The sequence below is a fragment of the Chinchilla lanigera genome, unplaced genomic scaffold (genome assembly GCF_000276665.1).
Source record: "Chinchilla lanigera isolate Chin_1 unplaced genomic scaffold, ChiLan1.0 scaffold00041, whole genome shotgun sequence".
NCBI classification, from domain to species: Eukaryota; Metazoa; Chordata; class Mammalia; order Rodentia; family Chinchillidae; genus Chinchilla; species Chinchilla lanigera.
The window spans coordinates 520745-530299 of record NW_004955442.1 but is presented as its reverse complement, the minus strand read 5'-3'; the positions used below and the strand labels follow the sequence as shown (position 1 = coordinate 530299).

At 45.2% G+C, this 9555-nt stretch overlaps 2 protein-coding genes across 12 annotated transcripts in view; one reads left to right on the top strand and one right to left on the bottom strand.

Moving 5' to 3' along the window:
- Myh11 (myosin, heavy chain 11, smooth muscle) overlaps window positions 1-1983 on the top strand; it is a 115936-nt gene extending 113953 nt beyond the window's left edge. For 3 of the 6 annotated variants that reach the window (XM_005391067.2, XM_013517838.1, XM_013517840.1), the window contains one exon: window positions 1288-1420. In XM_005391067.2, coding sequence (XP_005391124.1) covers window positions 1288-1420 — 133 coding nt within the window. Of the gene's footprint in view, window positions 1-1287 lie in introns of all 6 variants that reach the window. The other 3 variants (XM_013517839.1, XM_005391074.1, XM_013517841.1) reach the window with 2 other exon arrangements.
- Window positions 4-9555, bottom strand: part of Nde1 (nudE neurodevelopment protein 1) — a 34593-nt gene continuing 25041 nt past the window's right edge. For 2 of the 6 annotated variants that reach the window (XM_005391075.2, XM_013517843.1), the window contains exons 6-9: window positions 8629-8808; window positions 7076-7167; window positions 5742-5896; window positions 3389-4628 (exon numbers count right to left, since the gene is read on the bottom strand). In XM_005391075.2, the coding sequence (XP_005391132.1) occupies window positions 4529-4628; window positions 5742-5896; window positions 7076-7167; window positions 8629-8808 (527 nt within the window). In that variant the 3' untranslated portion in view covers window positions 3389-4528. Of the gene's footprint in view, window positions 132-3388; window positions 4748-5059; window positions 5645-5741; window positions 5897-7075; window positions 7168-8628; window positions 8809-9555 lie in introns of those variants that run through there. The other 4 variants (XM_005391077.2, XM_005391076.2, XM_005391078.2 and 1 more) reach the window with 4 other exon arrangements.

Genomic DNA, 9555 nt, shown 5'->3' with positions numbered 1-9555 from the left:
TGCCTTTGTGGCTTTTCCATTCAGCCTCTGTGTGGTCAGCCGGGTGCTTTTGTTGCCAGAAGTCTGCTTTCTTCTTAATGCTCTAAAGTGAGTTGAGACCTGTCCTCTGATCAGGCTAAACATGGCCATCACTGCAATCATTGAAAATACACTTAAGTATGCCTATCAAACAGCAAAGATTAATCATAGGTGGACCTGATTTCCCCATCTGTCCACCCCTTACTTAGGTGACCAGTCCTTCCTGTGAAGCCAGGTGGGCCTGGATGATAACCAGAAGGCATGGGGCAGTCCCAGAGGAAAGAGATGACAGAGAGAGGGCTGTCCTACCAGCTAACAGTGACACTGGATTAACATGTTTAACTCACTCTTACAACAAAGATCCACTGAGCACATATTTTATGCCACGCATGGTACATACCACCGTCAGCAAAAACCAGATCAACAGGCACCAACTCCGACCAAAGTCTCAGAACCGGAAGCTGTGTACAAGCAGGGGACATCCTTCTGTGTCCGTCACCTCGATCCCTCTTGATGATGCCCTTGTCCATTTTCAAACCCTTCTTCCAATTATAAACCTCAACCCTCCCCATTTGTTCTGAGGGCAAGAACACAGCATGCTTGCTCTACTTCTGAATAAACACATGGGTGCACACTATCCCTACCTTTACACTTTTTTCTCCTATTCCAAACCCCCAAGGCCATACCAGAATAGAAGTAATCAAATGACCAAGCAGACTTTGTGTGTGGGGATGGTGCTGGGGATTGAACCTTGGGCCTTGCATATGCTAGGCAAGCATTCTACCACCAAGCTACACTCCCAGCCTCCGACTTCTTTTTAACATGTTCTTGCCAGCTTGAACCTCTAGTGGTACATACACGAGTGTCCCATCGGGCAGCTTATACCACCGGTGGTACAAATGAACCTAATCACTTTTATCAGTCTTCTTACTAATAAAATAAAAAGGCACCTGAGGGCACAGTCATGCATGTACCATGTACCACTGGTGGTTCAAGCTGCCCAGCAGCAAAACATAAATTATGACTCCGTTGTGAACGTATCAAAGTAGATAACCTTGCCTGAAAAAACCCACTCATTCCCCTACCTCAGCTGATTAAACACAACCAACCATACGTTAAGATCGGCCAGGATGTGTTGCCTTGAACTCGACTAGCTGCATCTTATTTGTGTTGAGTGTCTGTGTTTGGCCTTTGCCCCTTATAAAAATCTACTCCAACCTCAACAGAAATTCCCTTACTAGTCACATGTTTTCTTATTTAAACCAACAGGCGAGGAAACGAGACCTCGTTTGTTCCTTCTAGAAGGTCTGGAGGACGAAGAGTGATTGAAAATGCCGATGGTTCTGAGGAAGAAATGGACGCTCGTGATGCAGACTTCAACGGAACCAAAGCCAGTGAATAAACTCACCAGAGTTTTACATCACAACAGGGAAAGAAACAACAAAACCCAGCAGACTCTACTTAGCATTGTCTAAATCCATTCTCAAATTCCAGATCTCACTGCTACCCCTCACAATGATAAAAGGATTGCCCTGTAGCCAGGGTGTGAATCTCATTCAGTGTTTAGGTCGTACCAGAGGACAGAATCCCAGAAGACGGCAGCCTCCCATTCTGCTGAGTTTTCAGGAAAACGGCCACAGTAACCAGTCAGCAGCAACTTCATTTACACGAAAAGGGGAGGAAGTTTCCAAAATGGATGCCACTGCCCCTGCTTGTCCTCAACTCATGCCCTACCCTCCAGACCCCTCCCACTTCTTGAGTAAGACCCTTGTTTGAGAATTCTCTTCCCCTCTCCTGGTTGCCGCACGTCAGACACACACAGTTCACCCAGACCGAGTGCCTTCTGCAGTCACATGAATTACACAGGAAACGCTGCTCTAAGGGCTGAGAGCAGGGAAGCTGCACTGTCTTCTACACACCCTGACTGTACGGACACCGTCACTAATAAAAGGTTGTAAATCACCACCACGGAGTTGGCTTTCTGTTGGACTGTTTTCTTCCGAGCAAAAGAAAAATGAGAAGGGAGTTCCCATTTCATCCTCACAGTGATCCCATGAAGTCAGGGTTATTACTTCAGATATGGAGAGACTGAGGCCTAGGCAAGTAATATAAACTGCCCAAAAGCCCATGGCTGGCATAAGAAAGAACAGAGATGTCAAGTGCAGCTGAGGGGGCTTCTCCAACTAGGATGCAGGCAGCTAGAGGGTCAAGGAGTGAGATGTGGGTTGGCAAGGCACTGCTTGTGCCCTTGAACCTGACGGGGTGTCTATATTTATCAACCAAAACCCACTTGGCCTATACTGATTGAGCATCCCTAATCCAAAAATCCAAAATGCTCCAAAACTCACACTCTGCTGACCACTAATACAACACCATAACTGGAAAATGTCACACCTGACTTCGTGCAACAAGTCATAGTTGAAACACGGGCACTCTAAAATTACTGTTTACCTTCAGGCTATGTGGATCAGGCATATATGAAACATAAATGAATTTTATGTTTAGACTTGGGTTGTATTCCCAAGATATCTTATTATGCATGTGCTAACATTCCCCCTCCAAAAAAAATCCTAAATTTAAAAATGTTCTGGTCCCAAGCATTGTGGGTAAACAGTAGTCAATATATAATATGAATACAAGAGTTTGATTCTGTAAATTAAAACGTAAGATGCTTGCCTAGCACAGGTCAGCAAATTGTCTCTATAAAGGCCAGATAATAAATATTTCAGCATTTCCAGGCTACATTTAGTCTGTCAGACATTTTTTTTTCTAGTACTGAGGATTGAACCCAGGTCCTTTACACTGAGCTACAGCCTCAGTCCTTTTTTACTTTGAGACAGGGTCTTTAGTTAAATTCCCCGGCTGTGCTTGAATTTGTGATCCTCTTGCCTCAGCTTCCTAGAGTGCTGAGATTACAGATGTGTGCCACCATACCCAGCTCATCATTATTTTTTTCAAAAGGCTTCAAAACGTAAGAAACCATTCTTAGCATGAGGTCCTTCAAGAACAAGCCTGGGACCCTTTCCTTTTCTAGTTCCAAGGCTTTGGACAGACATGCCCTGCAAAGGTTCTACTTGACACTAACTATTCTGCACACTCACACAGTGGGCAAAACTGATGAGAGCACAGCAAACACAGAAACAAGAGGCTCAGCCATATAACCAAAGGCTGCTGCTACCTTGAATGATGGGTGAACACTTCCTGAAAACATTTCTAAAAAGCTGACTGGAACAGAAACTTTAAAAATGGATTTTTTTTTTTTCTACTTTGTGATTGCTAAAAAAGGTTAATTTTTCACCACCACATGAGCAAACATGGAAGTATACAAATGTGACAGCGCATCTACTGACCATACCACAAACCAGCCAAACACGAGTTCCTCTCCATTTTATTGTTCTTTAAAAAAAAAAAATAAAGGACATCTTTTACCACTCAGGTTAGAACATGTGAGGTGACAAACCCGGCCACAGCTGACTTCTCTGCCATATCTCAGGCGTGCTTAGAAAATCCTATTTTCCACTCAAGGCCTAGTTTCACTGGTTCTTTCAGAAAATAATTTAGTAAAAAGTGAAGGCCATCAGGCTGCACTCCTGTTCCTGAAACGCAGGGCTCTTTCCGCTGGTCTGAAAGCAGAGGCAGCAGAGACCAGCAGGGACGAGAAGACGACGTGCGGAGAGCGCTCTCTGTTTCATGAACACACTTCCAATAATAGCTGTTGTTTTCCTCACTTTTGAAGGTCACCCTGGTTATTTCACGATGACTTTGAATGAAGTCCTCTTTTTAGGGGCTGCATTACTTAGTCCACTCTACCTCAAGTACCCCCAGGGTCCTGATGCAGACGTCACCCCTATGCCAGAGAAGGAAACTTGGGGAAATTAATTAAATCCTTACCTCCAGAGGACAGGATTCCCCACTGATGCTGACTGGCTTGAAAATGACTCCAAACCTCGAACATAGCTCTAAGTACCACCATGAAAGGCACATTAAAAAGTCAGAGGTACACTATCAGTTTTAAAAAGGCACATGTGTTTTCTCTTCACCGCTCCAAGACATGATTTCTGTACACTATAAAACACAGGCAGTCCATTCTGGAAGGCAGCTGATGCAAGGGACCAGGAGGTGAGCCCAAGATGGCTCAAGTCTCCCTCTGGAGACGACCTGGACACTAAAAGCACTGCTCAAGGACATCAGGATTCTTGGATAGCCGGTGATGGACAGCCTTGTCATCCACACTTAGAACCTCCTAGAGGCCTAGCTTAAAATGTCACTGTGTCTGTGATATACACACCAAGGGGAGACAAAGAACTGCCAGACGTCATCTCACAGGGACACCACCAGGGCCACGGCTGACAGCCTGCGTTAAAGGCTTGGGCCACACAGCACAAAGCAAACTACAGTGACCGCTGGCTCTTATTTCTCAAACTAATTTTAAAAAAAACAAAAGCTTAGTGTGAAGGGAGGAGGAAAGGTAAGGACCCTGGCCAGATAGGGCTCCAGCTCGCATGGGTTCCTAAAGCAACAGCTTGACAACCCCCTGGGCAGACGGCAGCGGCAGCGCGGGTGAGGATGGATGTGAGGGTGGCTTCCCGAATTCCAGGCGTTTTCCCAACCTTCAGACAGAGCAAACCAAGTTTAGCTGACAGGACAGCAGGGACAAACCGGCTAGCACCGGGGCCCACAGGGTTCTAAGAGTGAGGAGCGGGGTCTCACAGGGCCTCAGTTTTCTCTCCTGTGAAATGGAAGAAAAGGACACTGGCTATCGGGCTCTCAGATTCCCAAGTTTGCACAAAATGCCCCATCTCAGAAGAACGTCTAAAAATATCCACTTGCTACTCATAAAAAAAAAAAAAAAATATGTATTTTATGAGAGGGGAACAGTGCTAGGAATCAAACCAAGGGCCTTGGGTCTATTGAGCTACACCCCTAGGCCTGGATTTAAAATTTCAAAAATAAAAATTGAATTTTTAAAAATCTGTATCTAGGGGCTGGGGATTTAGCTCAGCAGCACAGTGCCTGCCTGGCAAGTGCAAGGTCATGAGTTCAACTCCCGGTACCAGAAAAAAAACAAAACAAAACAAAAATCTGTATCTGTACAGTTCTGGAAGTTAAGTACATGTCACAGAAAAACGATTCATAGTTTCCTACCAAACATCTGCCACAGGGCCACCAGATTTGGGTGGTCTGGTCTCCAGGGAGAAAGGAGTTCCTCCCATAGAACTCTTGAATGTGGATGGGGTCCTGGTTTTCTTTCAACAAGAAAATAAACCCATTAGAGGTCGGATTTGCATTTTCCAAGTAGGTGACTGGTTTCAGGAATGTAGTCTGGCTAAAATTTAATCAGTCTTTTTATTTTTTAATTTATTTTATTTTTAGTCAGTCTTTTTAGTTTCTGGAAGGGTCTACATGTTTAAAACTAAAATTCAACCTTCTAGAGGAAGCTGGAAAGTGTTTAAAGATCAATGCCTAGACAAGCGGCTCGGAACATTCTCACAGCATGACCTTGAGTCAGGGCTATAGAATCAAATGATAAACATGGCACTCTCCTTGGCCATTTGCCCAGACCAAATGCTGTCACCCAATTCTGCTTCACTGGACAGGTGTACAGGATAAGATAACTGAAGTAACCCTACAATTCAAAACCAAATGGTAGTAGATGGGGGCTCAGTGTTGACCCAGAGTAGCCAGGTGCTCCCCCTACCACAAGAACATGAACAGGTACTGACCCTTTGTCACCCAGAGGTACGCCGCTGCTGCTCGTCCTTCTGTCGCCGCCACCATCTCTGTTCTTGCTGCCCCGCCCTGAGGCCAGTCCACTTGTCCGATTTGGGGACTGATCATACACAAAGTTTCGGCAGGATGCAAGTTTGGACTCCAGTGCCTGGAGAGAAAGGTGCTTTTGTCTCTCAGTTAAGTACAGGGTATCCTCTCTCACCAGACCCTATATAGTGAAGACAACTTAAAACAGTGATTTTCAAACTGTGCTGTGTTAGAATTCTAGGGCAGGGCCCAGAGGAATCCATTATGTCTGCAATTCTCATAACCACCTGCCTGAAACATTTGGGAGTGTCCTGCAAGATCACTAACTCTACCTGTTGTCCAACTCTGCCTACAGGAAGTATGAAATCAACTCTCAGAATCATTCACGATTTTGTTTACTGTGTTAAACCTGTACAGAGTGGCAGGAAACTTAAACAAGGACTTGAACTTGGGGCAAACAGACCCCAAGGAAACCCCCAGGATTCTCACACATACTTGTTCATGCCACAGACAACTGGAAAGCCAAGAGCCAAAATGTAAGGAATGGGTTGCAAGTGTCTATTAAGTTCAGTTATGAAGGTAAGTTTGTTTGCTCCACGACAAACTGACAAGATTGAAATAATATAGCTCTCAGGCCTCCTTCTTAAAAATAAAAGAAACAACTACAAAGAATAGACACATTATTGCTTAAGCACACAAGAATCTCTTCCTGTAATTAACATAAAACATGAAGGTCAGTTCCTTCTTTCTAGTCTTTCAAAATGTTCTATTAAACTCCTGAGAGAGCCAGCCGTGGTGGTGCACACCTGTAATCCCAGCTCTCAGGAGGCTGAGGCAGGAGGATCACTGCAAGTTCAAGACCAGCCCGGGCTACTAGGTGAGCTCAAGGCCAGCCTGAACTGCATAGCGAGACCCTGTCTCAAAAAGATAAAAAAAACCCTATAAACAAATACAAAAAAGAGCCCCTGAGAGAACAAAAAAAGAACAAGATATTTTTAAATGATCCTTAAATTTCTTCAAATTAAGAAAAAAAGCCATAGGTTGTCTCTATTATCCGAAACTGCTTGAAAGAATGGAAGAAAAGTGGTTCAAGAAAAAAATAAAAAGAGAGACCCAGAGATGAGAGGGAAGACCAGTTTGAGTTCTGGACCTTGCCCAGGGAAACTCCACGGGGAGGCTGGAAGGACAGGACGCCCAGGGATCCTGCAGGACCAGCCACATCTAAAACTCATGATCCCTTCCAGGCATTCTGAGAGACAGGCAAGAAGACACACCACACCCCAGGAAAGCGCAGTCTTACCCCAACTTTACGCAGCAGGTCCCCCACAATGTTGAGGGCTGAAATCCGGGCCGCAGGTGTGAGAGGGGTCCCACTGTTGGAGCTGTCCAGGCCTGGTTGTGTAAGGAGAAGCACACATTCAGCCTGCAGTCTGTATACCAACATCTCTAGATTTGAAACCATGAGGGAGAGAAGGGAAACTGCAGTCTTCCCTTTGCTTCTGGATGCTGCCCCATTTCGTTAGGAGTTAACTGTGTGACGTGGCAAGACTCTACTCGATGAACAGCTTTTTGAGTCCTTACAAAATTATATTAAACTTTAGTTTCGCACATTAATCTTCTCAAAGCTAAAGCCAGGAGAGATTGAGCTGTCATCCCAGCACTCTGGGATCTGAGGCAGGAGGACTGCAAGATTGAGCTCAGCCTGGGCAACTGAGCAAGATTCTATCTCAAAATACAAAATAAAAAAAGGGCTGGGGATGTAGCTCAGTGTGAAGGCTCTGGGTTCAATCCCTAGTAATACAAAATAAACAAAAACAACAACAACAAAAAGCCAAAACAGGTCCTCTCCAGTTTCTAGAAATTCCATTCAGTTAACATCACCAGCGTCTGGGATAAATGCAGTTTGCACGCAGCCAGTCACTCTAAAAAGGGCCTGCGCTGTGAAGCCCACTCTTCAAGGTAGAGTCTACGCAGCAACGGGTGTATAACTACAGGCCCCACCCACACTGGCTACACCTAACGTGCAAATTAACAAAATTCTAACTCATCATCATGCAAGTTGTGTGACTCATAAGTGTGGGAGATATTTTAGACTGAGATGTAGCAATCTCACCATTTCTTCATCACCAGGAGACAAGGTAGGGGCGTAGGCAGCATATAGTAGATGAAGTCACAGCCAGCTTGCTGGGGTTTGAATCCCAACTCTGCCATTTCCTTGCTGTGTGACTTCAGCAAGTTTCTTAAGTCAGAGCCTCAGCATCCACATCCATCAAATGGGGCCAGCACTTGCACGATGGGCCTGTGGTGTGGACTCACGAGGTCACTATGCCGAATGCTTTAGGCAGCTGGTCAGCACACACTAGCACTCAATACTTGCTTGCTGTTAGTGTCTGCTATCAGCTGCCTGATAAGAGGCCTCACAGTTAAGCAATCAGCAGAGGGGTTGGAAGGAGAACTCAAATGTTTTGGTTTTTACAATACAGCAGAGGTTAGACTGGCTCTATTTCTGGACCCATAATGTTTTTGACATTTTTTTATTTGGTTATGGATACTTTATGTTTGGGAGATTTCATGTTCAAAAAGAGGATTTCTGGCTTCTGGTAGAAAACTTGGCCTTGCTAGGCCCACCTTCCTTGTGTTAAAAGCAGAGTGACAGCTGCCCCTTAGATGGGGTTTCTAGTCTTTGGGCAGTAGACTCCACTACTCCTTCCTGCTCCACATAGGATCACAATGCCCTGACTGCTCCCTGCTATACAGCCCAGCCCAAGGCACCACATCCAGGACCCAACCAGGTTCTCACCCAGGACAGCTCTGTGAAACACAGAAAATCCTCCCCGTCCCCCACCCCCTTACCACGCCTGAATGTCCCCGGGGTGTTTAAAGCAGAGCTGAGTCCTCGATGGGCAGCAGGCGTGGACGGCACAGAGCCCGTGGCCTGCACAGCCGTGTCTGTCCTTCCGGCCTCCACCGTGCTGGGCAGGGGTGTCCTGGGCTTCTCCTGCTTCTGTTGCACAGCCAATTCCTGCCGCAAATCTGTCAGGAAAGGGACTCAGAAATGTAAGTCCTTGCTTTCAGGCTAGGGTGGAGGTCAGACAGGTGCTAGCAGCAGGGGAGCGGGGAAAGAGCCAGTGGGTGAGGAAGTCCAGGTGGAACCTGGAATGAACCAAAGCCCGCCTGACCCCGCTTAGCCGGTTTGCAAAGATGCATCATTTTTCTTGAGTAAAAAGGGTTTAAAAACCATGGTAGCAACATACTACTGCTTTGTTTTTTAAAAAACTTTAACAATGCAGTATACATAGAATCCCACATTAAAGTGTGCTTTTTCAGCTATTTCCAAATGCCTTCCTCAATTATAAATGATCTCCTATAACACATGGCAAATTTTAATCCTTTATCACTGCATGTTCATAGGGTCTAACTGTGTTTGAATATCTATTGAATATAAAGTATAAACAATTTTTATTAATAATAAAAGTAAACATCGCTGCCTCCTATCCATGATTTTCTCTCCTTTGATGGTGTGGGTGGGTGATTATTCCCAGGACTACATTTATGTCTTTACCTTGTTCCTTTTAACAACTGTTTAACATATCACAAAATAAATCTATGTGTTTGGTTTTTTTTTGTACCGGGAACCGAACTCAGGACCTCACACTTGCCAGCCAGGCACTGCGCCACTGAGCTATATCCACGGCCCTCTATGTGGGTTTTTAAACCACCTTTTACTGATGGGCACTTAGGAACGACTACAGGTTGAATATCTCTCATCTAAACTGCTTG